Genomic DNA, 18,185 nt, shown 5'->3' on the forward strand with positions numbered 1-18,185 from the left:
CCAACAATCCTTTCACTTTTCTCTACCTCAGTTCCCAGAGCTCCATCTGGGTTAGCTTTCCAATCTCAGGACACTTGGATCAAGTGCCTATTTTACATGATAATGAGACTCTCTGTGTTCTACCTTTGTAAGTGCATCTGAAGCAATTCCAACATTGTGCCTTAAGGTTTTGTAGTAATGTCAGTTGATTCAGCACACACATTATACTCATTAATATACTGTGTACTGCCTGGGCTCATTTTCTCCTAGTTTCCAGCATCCATGCAAACCTTGTCATTGTTTCTTTGCGTTTTGAAAAAGCACTTTTGCTGATCTGCCACAGTTTGTTTTGATTTAGGATTGAATTATTCAAGTCTCAGGCTATGTTTGCTTGGAAATACTTTTTGGTTTCTTTTGACTTAGGATTGAATTGTTCAAGAAAAGTCTTAGGCTATGTTTGTTTGGAAATACTTTTAAGTTTTGAGGGCTTTTAGGAAAGCAGCTATCATTTAGAGTGCAGGATTCTAAAATGGCAGGACTGTCTTTTTGTTCAGAGTGGGCTTTGCTAGGCCTCTTTGAAACTTGCAAATTTGATTAATGTGTGTTCAGGGCACTTGAGACTCCTGTCTGCCCATCTAATAGAGTAGTAGATAAATTGATTTTTGTGTGTGTGAGAAACATATTCTTGATAACAGAGGATAAGTCAGGACTCGATCAGTGCCAAATACCTTTTTTGCTGGTTGTATGTTTGCCTGGATGCAAAGATGCATCTGTTGGATTGCAGTGGAATACCCAAAAGCTTTTCCTTCCAAAGCCAGTGTGATTTAGAGGCTGGCTTAGGTCATTAGGACAAGCATCCACCCTCAGTAGCTTACTGGTTTCCCTCGGAAGCTGTACCATGCTCAGTCTCTAGTGAAATACTGCCAATAAAATAATGCTAGAATTTTGTGTAGCAGGCACAAACAATGTACCCATCCTCTGCTTTCCAAACTTCCCTCCTCCCTTTCATGTTTACTGTGTGGCAAATAGCCTTCTCCAACTGTCCCAAAGCCATAGGCAGGTCATCTCTGTGCCCTTTTCCAGTACTATGACTGCTAGCTATGAGAGCAGCCTTCCTTTCCTAAGGTGATGGAGCCTTGCAGACTGGCTGATCTCCTAAAACTCTGCTCCTGTAGCTCCACAGCAGGTGAGTGGTGCTCGGACACCAGAGGTTCTTGGGGAGCCTGTTCAGAGTTGCTTAAGTGCTTCCATAGTGCATTCTAGTGGAGTTTCCCAAGTCTAAATGCAGTTTTCGCCTTATTCCTAAGTGTAGCATTACAGCATGCATTCCCCTACCCCTCCTGCTTGTAGAAGTTACCTCTTTGCACTTCCTGGCTTTTGCTTCCCAGCTTTTGCTTCCAGACATGTCTTTGAAGCTTTCCTGATCTCACTCCTCTGCTTTGGGATATTGCTGCTGATCTCTATAAAACCTTTTCACCTGCAGTTTGTGTAAGAGCCTACTCAAAATGAAACTGTTTCATATCTCTTGCTTCCATGCTGCCTGGACTTCTCTTGAACTGCACTGGCAATGTGATCTTCTTTCTCATGCACCTCTGACTTCTGCCTCAGATGTCAGACTTACCCCACAGTGAGTAAATTCAGAGCCCAGGCTGCAGGAAGCTCCACATTCACCCTTACAAGTCTGCATGCCGTCTTCTGAATTGGTGACAGCTGGGCAGAATCAGAACTTGGAGAGGTATCAGAAATCCCCTGGGAGAAGTCTCGGGTTTAATCCTAACATACCCTAGAAAGGCTCAGAAGAAGAGCTCATCAAGCTCCAGCCAGGAAGGCTGAACTGGAACTGCGAAAGTGGTGGTAATTGGGCAGCAGTCTTTGTTTTCCTTGCTATTCCTCTGGGAAATAACTACAGCTCCCTCCATCTTAAAGTTTCGAGTAATCAGGCTAGTTCTTCTACAGGATTTATGAAGAAAAAGAACTTGTGTATCTTTGCTCTCTAAGATATGAGTAAGGAACTTAGAAGGCATAACTCTGTGGAATTATCCCAGCCATAAATCCAAGTTGGGGATAGGGAAGAAGCAGGACCGAGGGTGCCAGCCCTGAATGGGCAGTGTGTGGGGACAAAAAGACTTGAGGATGAGCAAACCAGCAATGTGTCTGGGAGTTGACGCCTCACACGTGCCAGAGGAAGGACACAGAGAAGCTATTTGTTGTGCTGAGCCTCCTGAGGATGCACAGGATGCGGGTTCTCTCTGGTGTTTGCACAGACACTGTGCTGCCTCATGGCATGAAGGAGTTCCCAGTGCCTTCCCTTGCCCAGGGAATTGGCCCTACAATTCACTGCTTTGAGGCTGAGCTTGTGTCACAGTGAAGTGTTGTTGATGAGCTGGCTGTGAGGCTGGTACCACTGGAGGTATCAGCCCCACAGTGTATTAGCAGTGCTTTGAGGACTGCAGCAAGTAGCTTAATGGAAGTGGGACCCCTTGCACTGCCCTGCTGCCCCAGTGACCCTTGTTTGGGCAGTCAAAGTGTCTGGAAAAGGAAGAGGGAACCAGTTACACTCTCTGAGGATGGTGATTCTTCTTTGGGGATTTCTGCATGCTAGCAGGGAGTTAAAAATTAGGCAGGCTCTGGCCAGCTGATGTCTCTGAAGCCTGAGTCTGGCCACCCAGGATCCTAACCATATTATTTTTTCTGTCTGACTTGCAGAAAGTGTTGCCAGAAGCTTACACTAATCCCATAGTTCTTGAGGAATCAAGGTTGTGAAATGGAGGGGTGGCAGAGCTGGGAGATGCAGCCCTCCTCATTCCCATCTTTGCTACCTGCACCAGCCTCTGTGACATGTGCCCCATGGTCGGGAGGAAGCATCAGGACAGGAGCCCAGTGAGCTGCTTCTGGAGAATGTGAAAGAGCAAAACAAGAAGGGCGTTGCTCTCTTCGGTTATACCTTTGCATCTTGCTATTTTAGAGACTTTGCTGCTTGGGAGAAAAAGTTGGGAAAACCCACTGTGTCCCACCCCATCCCACCATGTATGCTTGGAAAAAGCACATGTGCTTAGAAAAGCCACAGTACCAGGCTAGCCCTCAGCACATGAGGGTGGCACGTTGCTTCTGGCTGTGCCTCCTCTCACAGGCAAACTGGGACATGAAATGCAGAAGCTGGACCACACTTTGTGAGTAGACCTGGAAGAGCTTTCAGCTAGTTCTCGGGAAGAGGGATTGCTCTGCCTTGGTGCCTGTGATCCTCTGTGTTGCACAGGTGATGGTGGAGGCCTCAGTACATCACCAGCAAGTGAAAAGCAGTGCATCAGCCACTGCCAGCTCTGTTTTTATTATTTGGCTTTCCCAGATGAAACACTCTTAGTCTGGATAAACCTCTGCTCAGAATTCACTGGGGTTGGCCTGATGTCCCTATAGATTAGGAGTAATTGAGAGATACCAATATGCCTCCTTCTACCTGGAGGCAAGACTAGTTCTGCAACCTAAGCCTAGCTCATCGCTACATTAGTAATAGAAGTGAGTCAAACCACAAGTTTGACTGTCTTCCATCTTAATAAAAAAGTGCCTTTTGCATGTTTCCACAGTACATAGAAACTTTTGTGAAGTGTTATATTAAGAAAACCAGCCAAGGCTGTGTTGCTCTTCACAGCCATAGAGAGGGGTACGATGGGAATCCAGATTTGCTCCAGTGTAGAAGCTGCCCTCTTACCAGCATTTGTGTCTTATAGACACTACCCATCTGTATGCTGCTTATCTTCTAAACATAAATGCAGATCCTTACATCACTTCTCCTTCATTTGCAGCATCCCACCCCTGGTGGAGACATCAAGTGTCCTTAAATCACGCAGTTATTCATTTATCATTTGAAGGAGGGGACAAAAACTGCACTGAGGTGGAACAGTTAAACATACTGCTCTCTGACATACCATTTTTGACAAAATATTTTTTGGGTAAAATTATAAGAGTCTTTGATACATTGCATTTTGATACAGCCTGCCTGAGTTCAAGAAGTGTTTGGACAATGGTGTGATTCTTGGGGTGTCCTGCCCAAGGCCAGGTGTTGGACTTGATGATCCTGATAGGTCCCTTCCAATTCTGCATATTCTATGATTAAAGTCCTATCTTTGGTAGTTTGGGATTGAGGATGGGGGTTTAGAATGATTTCAAATAGAAGTTTTAATGTAAAAACATTGGAAGTGTACAATGAAACCTGTCAGATTCATATTAAATATTTGAAACAATCTACATGTAGCTCTTTTAACAGGCTGAAATGTTTTGCAGAATGGAAAAATCATTTTCCTGCCCAGTGCTACTACTGTGCTCTTTTCTTCCGTGTTTTTCCTCTCTTTCTTCTGCATGTGAATTGTCTTCCCAGCTAGGAGTTCCTGCTGGTTCTTTCCTACTTTCTGTGTGCAGCCCACTGTTTTGGGCATTATTTTGTCTAGGTCTAAGCAACCTGTTCCTGTTTTCTCCATCTTCTACAGTTATAGTTCACTACACAGGTAGTTCAGTCCTTGCTCACAGATGCATACAGTTCAAATTTGCTATCACCAGCATGCTGCGGACGGGAGAGCTGCAGCAACCCTCTTCATGTGTGTGATGTGACCAGTCAGACCTGGAACTTTGTGGGAAGGAGTCAGGTAAAGGTAGGTTTGCTGTAAAGAGAGATGATGTATCCTGCAACATACAGTAGAAGCTGCTGTTGGCTCTGATCCTCTACCCACTTCTGTGTAGCAGAAAGACAAACATAGCATGCTGCAGCTTTCTGTCATTTATTAGAAATGGCCCCTGATGAACACACACATGCAAGTTACATGGCAGTGCCAGGGGCAGCACCTGTTCTCTCTTTCTGGTCCAAAGTGTTCAGTGAATCCTGGATAGCCCTGCACCTTCTCCCTACAGTTACACTGGGAGAGAAGTCCTTAGTGCACTGGGCACGCCTGAGACTTTGCCTGCTATCCAGGGAGTCAGTCATCAATGCCCCTTCAAATGCCCCCCACAAGCTTGACACAAACTCCTCTGGGTCTTTGACATCAGTCAGTTGAAATGTTGCCTGGACAAGAAAAAAAGACTTGGTAATGAACAGTGATTGACAGAGTCCAACACTGATCCACCACTGGGACTGGTGTCCTGGAGAAGTTCAGCTGAGCTTTAGTGGAAGTCTGGCAGTGAAGACCAGGGATGACACTGACCTATACAGAGCCCTCACCTTCAGTTTTTCTTCTTGTTTTGTGATAGTGCTTCTACCTCCAGGTACTGCAGCCCAATCAGCATCCCCATAATAGAGAAACCTGTGATGGAGATACAAGATGAGTTGTGTAGAAAATGCTGGACAAGAGATGAAGCATTCTCTCCCACCATCCCATCCCTGCCCGTAGCCTGTAGCCAAATGGGGAGTTTTTCTGGGGGGTCATAGCTCCAAGGAGAGTTTGTGGGGGGAGGATAGAGAGCAATACTTACTTGCTACCATGAGGGGTGCCATAACTCCAATTGTCAAGGCTGCAGTGTGGTAAATGAAGACTTCGGAGAGGAAGTGAGCAAGGGCCAAAAAGAAGGTAAAGAGCGTGATGTGATAAAGGCTGTTGGAGAGCAGAAGAAAGCAGGTTATCATATCATACTGTGGGCATGAGTATGGCTGAGTGGAAAAGAGACAAACCTGCATGCTGTCCCCTCTGCCCTCACTGTCAGCACAGAGGGCACTTGGTCCCTTACCTAGTGAGGTGCAAAAACTCCCTGGGCAACAGCAGAGGGGAGAATGGGGCATTGAAAGTCACAGGCATTATCTGGCCTGAAGGCAGGTGAAGAGAGGAGAGCACGAATAGGGCACTAGTGAAGTGAGAAGTATGTGCAACTTCTCACAAAAAACACAAAAAGAGGGTGAGAACAGGGTGAGCAGAGAACTGGGGTGACAGGACTTGGCTGACTGCAGGCTGCATCACCTAACATATCTTCCCACCTGTGCTCTGCTATGCCCTAGGGCCCACAGCTGATGAAAGGGAGCAGGTCCAAGAGATCCAAGATCAAATCCCTCAAAGGAACAACCAACTTAATGGGATTTGGCGTTGCCACCACACCCTAAAAACATATAATTGAATCCCTGCACCTCCCTACCTCAGACAAGCCTAGGCAATCCAAGGATGTGCTGCCAGGTGAACAGTGACTTCTGCTGTGGAGCTTAGGGAAGCAGTGACAAAAGAGTGTGTTCTAGCAACCTCCAATAAAGGCTTTGCCTAGCACAGACCCTGACTCAGCCTGCTTGGAAATCCCTCTCAGAAACATTTCTGTTAGCACAGGGAGAAATGGCCTGCCTCCCACCTCAGCACCAGGCTGCACCTCAGGCCTTGTCCTCTGCCCCAGATAAGAGTGTAGGGAAGAAGGCAGTGGGTTAAGGCCACTGCAAGGGGGCGCCTCAACCTGCCACAGTCTTCAGCTGAGCTGTCATAGTACAAAAAGTATTGAGCATCAGCATTAGGAATTGCTTCATCAACAGAACAGAAATACCATCAGAAAACGCTTTCAAGCTGGAGCTCAGAAACTTGTGAGAGTAAGAAGCTCTGAGCTAAGAACAGAAATCAAATGCACAGGCTGTCCCCACAGAGGCAGAAGGGAGCAGCTGCTATCACGCAAATCCTGCACTGGTGTTTGAGCTTTTTCAGGGGAAGGCTGTCAACACTGTCAACAGGACGTTTAGGAATAGCTTTTGATTTCCCACCTCTTCCGCGCTGCCCTCTAAGCTAGCTGCTCAGGCTGTGACTAGTAAGCAAACCAATCGGGCGTTTCTTTACATACGTCCTGTTGCGGATGTCAATGGCGCAAAGGCAGCGGATCACTGACGACAGCAGAGTCCAGACGCCGAAGGTCCGAGCCTGGAGTCCGTTCACTGCGCAAAGGAAGGAAGGAGCACATGGGAGACCACGCATGGCCCCGCCTGCCACCCCCAATCCTGCCGGCGCGGCGCAGTAGGCGGGTCCCGGGCCCCACAGGTGGGACCGGAGGAGAGCCGAAAGCCCACGGCTGGAAGGAGAGCTCCAGGCGCCGGGGTGGCCGGTGCGACCCTTACCGAGGCCGGGGCTGGCGGTGTACAGCTTCTCCGAGAGGAAGCCGTGATCGCGGAAGCTCTGCAGGGTGTTCCCGGCGGCGATGACGGACACCATGACGAGCCAGCTGCGCAGCACGTTCAGGAACCGGCTCATCCTCCCGCTGCTCGGACTCGGCCCGTTACCGACGGCGCTCCCGGAGCGCCCCGCGCGCGACACCGCCCGGCGCTGCGATTGGCCGCTGCGCTCCGCTCCACGCGCGCGCCACGTGACGTAAGGGCCACCGCCGCCAATCGGATCCCTCGCAGTGAGGGAGGCGGCCCCACCTCTACCCCGGGCCCGGCACCGCCCCCCTCGCGGAAGGAGGCGGGGGGCGCCTGCGCGCCTGGGCGGGGCCGCCGCCCGTCGGTTGTTGTAGTAACGGGGAAGCGGCGGGAGGGGCCGGGGTCGTTGGGTATGTCCGGTCCGGCTGCGCGGGGCAGGTACAGCGAGCACAGCGACTTGCTGCCGTGCGGGTCCCCGCCGTTCTTGCTGCTTCTGGGGTCGCCGGAGGTCGCCGTGCTCGGCCTGGCGCGGGGTAGGCCGGGCCACAGCCGCCCCTGGCACCAGAGGGCCGCTCCTGGGCCGGTGGAGGCGTTACGGTGTCCGGCTGGCCCCGGGCGAAGGGGTGGTCTCGGCGGGCGTTTCCCGTTGGGTCGGGCCGGCCTGGCGCGGGTCTGCGGCCAGAGGCAGGGCAGGGCAAGGCAGGGACGGGACAGGACGGGACGTGCTTCACCGGTTCGCGCTCTAGGCGCTCTCACGGGCAGGTGGGGAGTAATCTCTTAGACGGTGATGGTTCTTCATTTATTCTCCTGGCTAGGAGGTGATTTACAGCCTGTAATACGATCGCTGATTGTCCTGCGAGAAATACGTACTGGTAGGAGGTGGGAGTTATCTCACTTCTCTCGCTGCCCTGCTCAGCTGTACATTCGTGCTTTTAATCTTTTTTGCAGGTGACCACTCTTGCAAGAGCCCTTGAATCTCCAAGAAGGAGTTTTGGAGGTTACTGAGACTGGGCTGTATGAAAACTCCCAGAGGAAATGCCAGTTGGGATGGCTAAAGATCTGGAGGAAACGGGCTCATCCTCAGAGGAGGAGGAGGAAGATGCTATAGATGAACTGGAGTGAGTAGGGAAAAACCCTTTGAACTGTTTTATGTGTCTGTGCTTCCTGCAGGATTTGTACTAATCTGAAAAGACAGATGCATTTCTTACCCTCCTACCTATAAAGCGGAAGATGGTTGGTTTGGGCCTCAAGCCTGTGGGCAGGCTGCCTACACTGGTAGCCTAAAAGACCACCATATTCACCAGGGTTGGACATGCAGCTTTTCCTTGGCTGCCCTGAAGTCTGCAGTTTCATTGATTTCTTTCTATCATGTTCCTAAGCTGGGAACTTCTTTGATTATGTCCTTTTTTGTTTGTTTTGGTTTGGTTTAGCTTTTACTGCTGTAGAGAATAGAAATCTGTACAGTAGAATGATATACAATGTTTTATGCCCTTTTAAAAAACTGTCTTGTGAGAACTCAACAGCTAGAGTTCATGTTACTTCTAGTATAAGTAATTATGTTTGTTCCAGCTTGGTTTAGTAACCTCTTTTATCTTTGTTTATGAAGAAGTTACTCCCTTATTCTTTGCCAGAGTGGCATCCCTTTTCTTTTCAGCTGTAACATGTCCTGTTAGTTTTCTTTTGGGTGCACGTTGTGCCTGAGTGCCCAGTTGCAAACTGCAGCAACTTAAGGCATTTAGAGGAATTTCAGTTCATACTAAGTGGCTGGCTTGGACTTGCTAGATCCTCATGGATGGAAAGGTCCAGAACTGACTTCGCCTAGAATGTAACTTTAAAAGTGTGTCTGCATCAAGTGGCCAAGGGTTATGCTAGAAATGAATGACTGTCAGTGGGAGGATTGAGCCTTGCTGCAAATCCTCAGGACAGGCTTAATATAAACTCCTGTCCTTTTACCTCAGCTCATTGCCCACTTACATAAGGCTCTGGCTTGTAGTGTAAATTCTGGAAGCTTCTTGGGTCCCTTCCAGTCTTAACAGCTAATTACACCCTAGTAGTAGGTTTGGGGGTTTTTTTAATCTATATTTTAGAGGTAGTGGAAGCACATGGGAACGCTGTGAAGTTAATTTGTCTGGATGATAATGGTAATAACTTGGTTAAGAGACCAAGGCTACATTTAAGAGCCCTTGTCCTAGCTCTAGGAAAAGGTGGGGTGGAGATGCACCACCACCATCAGAATATTGCCCTTTTATCTCTGTTCATGTGTTTTAAGTGTTGGAAGTGTTTTGTCTTCTCTAGTTTCTCCAAACCTTTGGCAGACAATGATCTTGCACATTCTTTAGACAAATGCTTCTGTGTATCTCTGCCAGTTTTTGTATTTCTTCTTGTTAGTGTAGATACAGATGTCTCTCCAACTCCTCAGTCTCTGTTTCTTGTTAACTTTTTCTTAATCTCCTTGTGCAGTGAGTAATAAGCAGCCTGTTTTATTTGCTTAGGGAGGTTGACAGGTTTCCTTTGGGTGATCTTAGAATTTCATGTGACAGGTCTTAATTTCTTTGATGCGTTCTTAATTCCTCTGAGGAGACGATAGTTCCCAATGCTGTCTTGTTTGTTTTGCACAGAACCGATGACCGTATCCCAGAGCCTGTGGCTTGAGTGGCGGACTGGGGACATTGTTCTTGAATTCTGGACTTGCGTTCCACTGTATCTGACAGGAATTAAAAGGGAAGAACACACAAGTTTATCCATTGTGTTGAGTCAAGCTTGTTCTAGTCTCTCAAACTCTGCATTAGTGCATTTCTGTGCACTTCAGAGTCCAGGATTACAACCAGGCAGACCTCACTGATTTGCAGTTCTGAAATTGGAGGCTGAAACCTGCATTGCAAGGGCTGATTGTGTGGATACCAGCAATTGTGATTTATCCTGAATTATAGATGCTGTTTTCAGGCTATGCATTCAGAGAACTGTAGCTGTGAAAGCTCATGAGATTTCTCCCAAATTGTACTCAGTAAAATAAGTACGAATTAAACAGAACTCAGGCTGTTTAATTCATACTTAATCACCCAAAAAGAGGGTGATCTGGAAGATTCCCTTTATAGCTGAGTACCAAGGATGCTGTATTGAGTTTACGTGGCCAGGTTAGCAGGGGAGCTACAGGGTGGCTTCTGTGGGAAGCTGCTGGAAGCTTCTCCCATGTCTGACAGAGCCAATGCCAGCCAGCTCCAAGATGGACCTGGTGCTGGCCAAGGCTGAGCCCATTAGTGATGGTAGTAGTGCCTCTGTGATAACAGAGAAAAAGTTATTGTGCAGAGGTAATTGTGCTCAGAGAAGAGTGAGAATATGTGAGGGGAACAGCTCTGCAGACACCAAGGTCAGTGAAGAAAGAGGGGGAGGAGGTGCTTCAGGCACTGGAGCAGAGATTCCCCTGCAGCCTGTGGTGAAGATCCCAGTGTGGCAGGCTGTCCTTGGAGGAGACCCATGCCAGAGCAGGTGGATGCCCAAAAGAAAGTTGTGACCCTGTGGAAGGCCTGTGCTGGAATAGGCTCCTGGGAGGGACTTGTGGACTCATGGAGAGAAGAGCCCATGCTGGAGCAGGTTTACTGGCAGGACTTGTGACCCCATACAACCCTGCGCTGGAACAGCCTGTTTTTGAAGGACTGCACCTTGTGGAAAGGCATCTATGTTGGAGCAGTTCATGAAGAACTGTAGCCTATGGGAAGGACTCACATTGGAGAAGTTTGTGGAGGACTACCTCCTGTGGGAGGGACCCCATGTTGGAGCAGGGTATGGACTCCTCTCCCTGAGCAGCGGCAGAAACAACGTGTGATGAACTGACCATAACCCCCATTCACTGTCTCCCTTTGCCACTGTGGGGAAGGAAGTAGAGAATAATGAATGAAGTTAAGCCTGGGAAGGGGGGAGGGTGGTGAGGAAGGTGTTTTTAAGATTTGTTTTACTTCTCATTATCCTGCTCTGATTTTGATTGGTAGTAAGTTCAGCTAATTTCCCCAGATTGAGTCTGTTTTGCCTATGATTGTAATTGGTGAGTGATCTCTCCCAGTCCTTATCTCTACTCATGAGCCTGTCATTATATTTTTTCCTCACCTGCCCAGTTGCAGAGGGGAGTGATAGAGTGGCTTTGGTGGGTACCTGGTATCCAGCTAGGGTGGGACCTGGAACCACCACAGATGCCTAGTGTGTGTGTGGGTGGGTATGCAAGTCAGCACAGGCAGGGCTTGGGAGCAACCATGAAATCATGGCTGAAATGCAGACAGTAAATTTATTTTCGTTACCTTGCTAACTGTGGGATCCCCAAAGCAGCACCTGGGCAGAGGCACACAGGCAGGGATACAGGCACTGTGGAGCTTGGTCCTTGCTAGAGAGTCACTTGAAGCTGCTGTTCACACCTGTTTTTCAGGGATTCTTGCAGATGTAGCTTACCACTATGCTTTGACCTTTCCCACAGCATGACAGGAATTTCAGGCATGTTCAGTAGAGTGCCTCAGAGTCTATTAGATCCTGTGTTATCTGACCACAGATGTCCTACTTGTCAAACACACAAGGATAGATAACAATTAGAATGTTACATGTATTTTTCCACATCCAAGCTGCAAGTCACTTAGCTGTGTTTACGATCCTCCTCACCATCCTTCTGTTATTTGCCATGGTGTACCTGCCCAAAGGCTAGGTAGGCAAACATGGGCAAGTATGGAGAATTGCTGTGTCCTCATTGTGAGTAACTGTTTGCGTGTATGAGGCTCAGCAGTTCCTTATACTGACTGTCTTGTCATTTCAGAGATCATCCGTGTATCAAGTGGACCGGTGGTGGCTGCAGGCGGATCCCTGTCTTGGTATTTCATGCTGAAGCCATTCTGACCAAGGACAGCTACCTCCGCCTCATTGGAGGTGGGTGTTACTATGTGGCAGGTTTTGGCCTGAAGGCATGAGGTGAAAGTCTCTTCTCTTTGTGGTGTGGAAGAGGACGTGGTAGGAAGGAAATTGCAATCCTCTCTTGTCTCTGAGCACTGAGATGTTCAGAAATGCTTGATTCACTGGTGAATGTGTATAATGGTTTTGGATTGTGACAAGTGTCTGTGTTTGTCCCTCCATTGGTTCTTGATGTGTTGTGAGTTGGAACTGTCTGCTTTCAAATTGAACGTGGAGGCTAGGCTAGAATTTAGAACCAGAATATAAATTCACTATAGCTAAGAACTTTAAAATCAGTCATTGCAGTGAGTTTTGAGGGGGTTTCACTGGGAAAAAAAGCAGCCAGCCCTATGGTTGTATGAACAGTAACAAGCTGTAGTAACAGATCTGTGCATCTACAGCCTCACAAGAGAGAGAAGACCATAATAAGCAAAATGATTGCTGGCAGCACTTGAACTGGGAGACCAAACCTGTCCTGTGTCAAATAAGGGAGAACCTCTAAATAAGAGGCTAACTTGTTAAAAACAATCACTTTGGGTTGAGAGAGTTAGTACTTTTGGGTGTGTACAGCTGGGTGCTTATTCTGGATGTGCTGAGTTGGAGAAAACCTTAAAATCTTCTTTCTGTGAAGGTGCTGACACTTCTTTCCTCTCTTGCTTCTTCCTTTCTTAGGTAATTGATGCCTTCATTTCTAATATGCTATCCAAGCAGAAATGCTTCTGGCTCACTGGGGTAAGGGGTGGAGAAGGTGATTTATATGTGGAAACTCCTGATCCTTTTCATGTGAGTTAAAAACATACGTGGATGGTGGCAGAAGCTGATGGTAATTGTAACTTGTATTCTAACTAGAGTGTGGAGTCTCTTCTGCTTTTTCTCAAGTGATTTAACAAGTCTACTGCTGAATAGTGCAACTCATTAAGTTTCCTTCTGCTTTGTCTGGTCCCAGATTATGATACTTCTTACTCTTTTGACTTATTTTTGTGGATAGAACATATTTCCTGAGGTTTAATCTAATCTCCACCTTTTTATTCTCAATTTGAACCAATTTTTAAAGTGCCTTTTTGAGTCATTCTAGCATTGCAATTTCTGCCTCTTCTCTCTTGGAACTTTTATGGATTGCCACATTCTTTTATATGACAACTGGCCTCTAGTCTTGCTACTTGCTTTCAGTTTACCTTATACCTCCAGTAGAGTTTACTGCTTTTGTTTTTATGACTTTCTACTTGGGTGTTGATTTTATCTTTTTATCTCCTTGTCCTATTTACTTTATATCCTGATACATTTTGCAGTTATTTGTTGGAAGATCAATATAGGTGGATGAGGTGTAAACAAAAATTCAGTCTTTTATTTTGGGTTGTTGTGATCTAAAAGGTGATCATATAAGCTAGCTGTGTCAGTAAGAGGCATAAGGTTACTTTTAGCTAGAAATACTGATCTTGAATAGAGAAGAAAGAGCTAAAATCATGTTTGGAGTGTTATAAAGCAGTCTATATACAGGGATGTTTAAAAAAAATACTTTGTGTATTTGTTAGGATGTCCTGTGCTTTATTTTGATACAATAGGGTTCAGCGGTACAACTCTTTTATAACTAAGGATTGATGTAAGTTAGTTCAGTGGCATCATTGGAGTTAATGCTCCAAGAGATGGATAGGCATTTCCTATCACCCTTTTCCTGTTATGTGCTATTACTCTCTGTGAATTAAATGCAGTTGTACTATGCTGAGTCCTTTTCTCTTCTTTGGTAACATGAGTAACTTTGGTTTATTATTCTAAAGACTCTAAAGACTCTAATGTGTAGACTCTAATGTCATGTCTCGTTGCCTCTTAACAGAGCGCTACCACATGTCCTACAAGATCGTGCGAACAGACAGCCGGCTGGTTCGAAGCATTCTGACTGCCCATGGATTCCATGAGGTGAGTACCATGAACTTCTCATCTGGTTATGTGCTGGGCTGGGAGGTGATGATGATGATATTCTGGGGGTTTTTTTGTGTTTTGTTGTTTGTGGGTTGGCTTTTTTTTTTTTTTTTACTCTGCAGGGTTAGAACCAGGAAGCTGCTGTGCACCTCCTTGAGAATTTTATTTATTTTTTTTTTTTTAAAGTACTCTGACGGTCAGACTGAAAATAGGTCCTGATTCTGCACTCTCAAAGGAGTACCCTTTAGTCTTAAGCCTGCAAAATTAGGGAAAAAGGGATTATGAAGTTTGGTAATGTGTTTTTAATCTTTTTGCTTTTAAAACCTCATCTCATACCCTTGGAAAGATCTGAAGGAATTAATCTCTCAGCCTTTACAAGCTCACAGAACTATTGGTGTAGAGTTTCACATTTCTCTTCCATCACCTATCTTTCTCTAAAAAGTCTCCTGTATGCCCCTAATGACAGTTTGAGACGTGTGTTTAGGGTGGATTTTTTTCTGAATAACTCCAGATTAAGGAATTGGTCTCACAAGTTTCCTGAAGAAATATAAAGCGCTTTAAAAATTGGGTTTAAATAGTTTATGAAAAGAACAAACTCACAAGTTTGTTTAGAAAAATATGACATGGTTATTTCCCAGGATGGAAATAGCTTAGGGCAGGAGTTTGGCTGGAGTTACCCTTATATTAGAGATGCGTAGAGGAGATGGTCCTAAACTAGAACTACTTTGGTCTCGTAGACCTAAGGACCAGTGCTGCTGCTTTTCATTAGTTCTGTGTTTTTGTGTGTGTGTTTATGTTGCTTTTTAGGTTCACCCTAATAGCAGCGATTATAATCTCATGTGGACAGGATCACACTTGAAGCCCTACTTGCTGCGTTCCCTTACAGATATTCAGAAAGTCAATCATTTCCCTAGGTAAGGCCTTGATATCATGTTTTGCTGAATATCTCTGTGATGATTTGCAAAACTTTGAATATAGATACCTTAAAAAAATAGAGTATACATGATAACGTCCCAGCATACTGGGCCTGTGCCACATGCTGTCTTCATTCTAAATGGTCTTTGGGGTTTTGGGGAGATAGTGTTTGGGTTGAAGTACTTGTCTGTAGCCCAAATATTGAATTTATTGGATTTTTAATTTTATTTTCTTTATTTGATAGTGTAAGTAAAGTATTTGGGACTTTGGGTTTTCAGTTACAGATAGTCATATGTCCCATTTTAAGGTTTGCAACCAGCATTCCAACAGTTTGCTGTGTTTCAGTCTGTCTTGGGCATTTCAAGAAGTGCTACAAATGATATTAATACAGTGATAGGACAGTAAAACTCATGAGTATTGCAGGTTAGGGTTTAGACAACTTATAGGGCTTTAACATCTAAGATACTTTAATATCTAGGATAAAGAGTTGCTATAACGTTGGGGAAAAAAATAGATACAGTCTCTTTTTTTGGGACTTCAGGTCGTATGAACTGACACGAAAGGACAGACTGTACAGGAATGTCACTCGTATGCAGCTGGCCCATGGATTCAAGACATTTCATATCTTACCTCAGACCTTTATCCTCCCGACAGAGTACCAGGACTTCTGCAGTAAGTGAATGGCTAGTGATGCCCAGACCTAAAGCAAAATAACTGGGTGGGGGAAAGGGAATTACTTTTAATATCCTAGCCTTTTGATTATACCAGTGTTTAAGGTGACAAAATTAAAGAAAATTGGAAAGACAGTGGAAAAAGCCCACATGATTTCTTTCTGCTGCTTGCTTTATGCCAGTGTAAGTCCTCAAGAAGCTGATGTGGGCCAAAGGCTCCAAAATCGAGCTTTATGTGCACAGGGTTGTTGATGATCAACTTCACAATATCCTTGACTAACGTCCAGGAGAACTGAAGAGAGAAGTGCCAAAAGGAGGCATAGGGCTTAGGAATGTAGGCAACATTCTTGGTTCTTGTTTCTCTGCAAATAAGCAAAATGGAAGATATTTCAGACTTGTGCTGTTTTCCTTTAACCAGATACCTATTCTAAAGACAGAGGACCATGGATAGTGAAGCCCGTGGCCTCTTCCAGGGGTCGAGGTGTCTACCTGATAAACAATGTAAGTGTTCAGCAAAAGGAATGCTCTTCGGTAACGCTGTGTTCAAAACTATGTTGGCTTCCAGGCCAACATAATCAGACACTGTCCCTACTCTGAATTTCAACCATATGTTGGTAAGCAGTTCAACAGCCCTGAGCAGCTGGCAAAGCCTACCTGGACCTGTGCTGTGTAACCAAAAGCAATCTATTTCTTTCTATGCTATGCTTATCTTGCAATCTACCTTCAAGTCTTAGCTTTTTAGGAGTAAGTTTATACTCCCTGAGAGAGTTTGGGAAGCTGTGCTGCTTCATACTCTCCTTGTGGCTGACAGTAGGCTGGCCTTGGGAAGATTTCTAGAACTCTCCTTAGTTGTTTCCCTGTGTGACCTGAACAGTCCTCAAACAGACCCCTTGTCTCCCTCTTTCCCATGAAAAAGACTAGTTAAAAGGAAACCTTATACAGTAGGAAGTATGTCAATCTTAAATCTGTTATCTAAAGGACAGTGTGCCCTTCCTGAGGTGTAATGAGGGTAGTTCTTTGAACTAATATGCTGGTTATATTGTCTTCTGCTCTTATTGGGCTTTGCAGGAAGTTAGGTTGTCATAGGTAACAAACACATCTGAAAAGGAGCCAAATATACGAGGGGATTCCAATAAATATTCTCAGCAGTGAAACTGACTGTTGAGTCATTTTTTTTTTCCCACTCATTCGAACCCCCTTAGCCTTCCCTGCACTGAAGGGGTCATGCTGCCTCATCTGTTCTCTACTTGGATCATTTCCCATAAAATAAGGGAGCAATTCGCCAAGTGTATGAGGTAAGTATTTCCAGAGCTGCACTCAGTTTTTTCTTTGCTTGAAAGGGAGGAATGAGCTCAGGCTCAATGGCAGTTCACCATGACCTGGGGAAAAGACCCTTCTGGGACCAATATCCCTTTGTGTATTATCTCTGTTCCAGAAACACTTCAACTAGTTTAGCCCACAAGCCAGTTTCCTTCAGTGTGATGCCATTAAAGGAGTGTCTTCTAGAATCTCATCATGAAAGTTTTTAAAAGCGGCCCTCCTCCACTAGCAAAATAACAAACCCTTGCATTTCTCTGATCCATAATAGAACAGGACGTCACTTTTGTGTAATGTGCTGAGGGAAATTTATCTTGTTCCCTCACACTGTATAAATGCACTTTATATGCTTAGGTTTCCTGCTCATGATGCTGGTGTTGTGGCTGAACACATGCAAAATTGGATAAAGGCAGAATCATGTGGTTATCTTGGCTCTTTTGCAAACTGAAGGCAAGAAAATGTATGAGAAATTGTTTGTACGACTAGTTAAATAAAACTGGTTGCAAGAGAGGCTTCCATACAGCAAAAAGTAAAAGCCTTTTCAACAGATCCCATGACATTGCAATGTATGTTTGTCATAGTTAGAGCTTTCTGTTCTGAGCCTAAAGGGTAGCTTCTTCCTGGCACAGGAGCCCTGAACTGAGCCTCAGTAGACGGTATTTACTCATGTAGGCAAGAAGGTTGGACACCAGCCCAGGATTTGTTATAAAGGAGGAGTCATTTTCTTCACTTGTGACTTCCTTACCAACTGTAGCTACATGCTCCTTCCAGTGTCTTCTAAACCCCTCCTTTATGTGTTTGGTTAACCCTTGAGGAGCAAACACAATAACAATCACTTCTTAGATATGTCTTTTTTCCTGCTTATTTTACATCATTACCACGTGGCTGCTAAATCTGTATTCTACTCTAAGGAACATTACACTGGAAGATTCAATGAGTGGGTTTTTTTGGCAATGTAATCGTTCCCAGACTTCTGATTATGATCTAATTACCTTAAATATGTTGTGACTGACTGTTAAGTTTTTTCATTTTGTTTTTATTCCTTCCCTCCCCAGATGTAGTGATCGGTACAGGCTGGCTTTAGGAGGGCAAGACTGGAAAAAATGATGAGTTTGGTCTAGTTGTCATCTTATTCCTTAAGCCTCCTGTTTTTTCATTTTTGAATTCTCTGTTCCTCTGCAGCCAAGCCAGATTGTTGTGGAAGACAACATCCTGGTTTCTCGTTACATCAACAATCCCCTGCTCATAGATGGTGAGTGTGCTTAGGAATTGCTTTTCTCTCTTCCCCCAACTTGCATTTGAGGATCTCTTTAACATTTACAGTAATTTAGTTGAATAACTGAGTGGTCTAGCTTTGACTAGTACCAGAAAAATGTAACTAGAGA

General features: G+C 45.3%; 3 protein-coding genes across 19 annotated transcripts in view; 2 read left to right on the plus strand and 1 right to left on the minus strand.

Moving 5' to 3' along the window:
• FLVCR2 (FLVCR heme transporter 2) overlaps window positions 1-4,226 on the plus strand; it is a 37,590-nt gene extending 33,364 nt beyond the window's left edge. For 2 of the 3 annotated variants that reach the window (XM_032690078.1, XM_032690077.1), the window contains one exon: window positions 2,686-4,226. In XM_032690078.1, the coding sequence (XP_032545969.1) occupies window positions 2,686-2,742 (57 nt within the window). In that variant the 3' untranslated portion in view covers window positions 2,743-4,226. The remainder of the gene's footprint in view (window positions 1-2,685) is intronic. The other variant, XR_004357495.1, reaches the window with a different exon arrangement.
• Window positions 4,227-4,732: 506 nt separating this feature from the next.
• On the minus strand, window positions 4,733-7,255 carry ERG28 (ergosterol biosynthesis 28 homolog). 3 transcript variants are annotated; one of them, XM_032690081.1, is made up of 4 exons: window positions 7,037-7,255; window positions 6,766-6,856; window positions 5,437-5,555; window positions 4,733-5,267 (listed from the first exon to the last, which is right to left on the minus strand). In XM_032690081.1, exons 1-4 carry the CDS (start codon window positions 7,167-7,169, stop codon window positions 5,188-5,190), a joined length of 423 nt encoding a protein of 140 aa, XP_032545972.1. In that variant the 5' UTR covers window positions 7,170-7,255; the 3' UTR covers window positions 4,733-5,187. The 3 variants fall into 3 exon arrangements, with proteins under 3 accessions (XP_032545972.1, XP_032545971.1, XP_032545973.1); XM_032690080.1 differs by having other exon boundaries at window positions 5,437-5,496; window positions 7,037-7,248; XM_032690082.1 differs by lacking the exon at window positions 5,437-5,555 and having other exon boundaries at window positions 7,037-7,249.
• Window positions 7,256-7,363: 108 nt separating this feature from the next.
• Window positions 7,364-18,185, plus strand: part of TTLL5 (tubulin tyrosine ligase like 5) — a 138,933-nt gene continuing 128,111 nt past the window's right edge. For 10 of the 13 annotated variants that reach the window (XR_004357492.1, XR_004357493.1, XR_004357494.1 and 7 more), the window contains exons 1-8: window positions 7,364-7,495; window positions 8,006-8,175; window positions 11,850-11,959; window positions 13,812-13,894; window positions 14,705-14,811; window positions 15,354-15,484; window positions 15,902-15,984; window positions 17,983-18,052. Coding sequence is in view for 10 of the 13 variants with exons in the window: in XM_032690063.1 (XP_032545954.1) it covers window positions 8,093-8,175; window positions 11,850-11,959; window positions 13,812-13,894; window positions 14,705-14,811; window positions 15,354-15,484; window positions 15,902-15,984; window positions 17,983-18,052 (667 nt within the window). In the remaining 3 variants the exon portion in view is untranslated. Of the gene's footprint in view, window positions 7,496-7,681; window positions 7,791-8,005; window positions 8,176-11,849; window positions 11,960-12,652; window positions 12,804-13,811; window positions 13,895-14,704; window positions 14,812-15,353; window positions 15,485-15,901; window positions 15,985-17,982; window positions 18,053-18,185 lie in introns of those variants that run through there. The other 3 variants (XM_032690064.1, XM_032690070.1, XM_032690071.1) reach the window with 3 other exon arrangements.

The sequence above is a fragment of the Chiroxiphia lanceolata genome, chromosome 6 (assembly GCF_009829145.1).
Source record: "Chiroxiphia lanceolata isolate bChiLan1 chromosome 6, bChiLan1.pri, whole genome shotgun sequence".
NCBI lineage: Eukaryota > Metazoa > Chordata > Aves > Passeriformes > Pipridae > Chiroxiphia > Chiroxiphia lanceolata.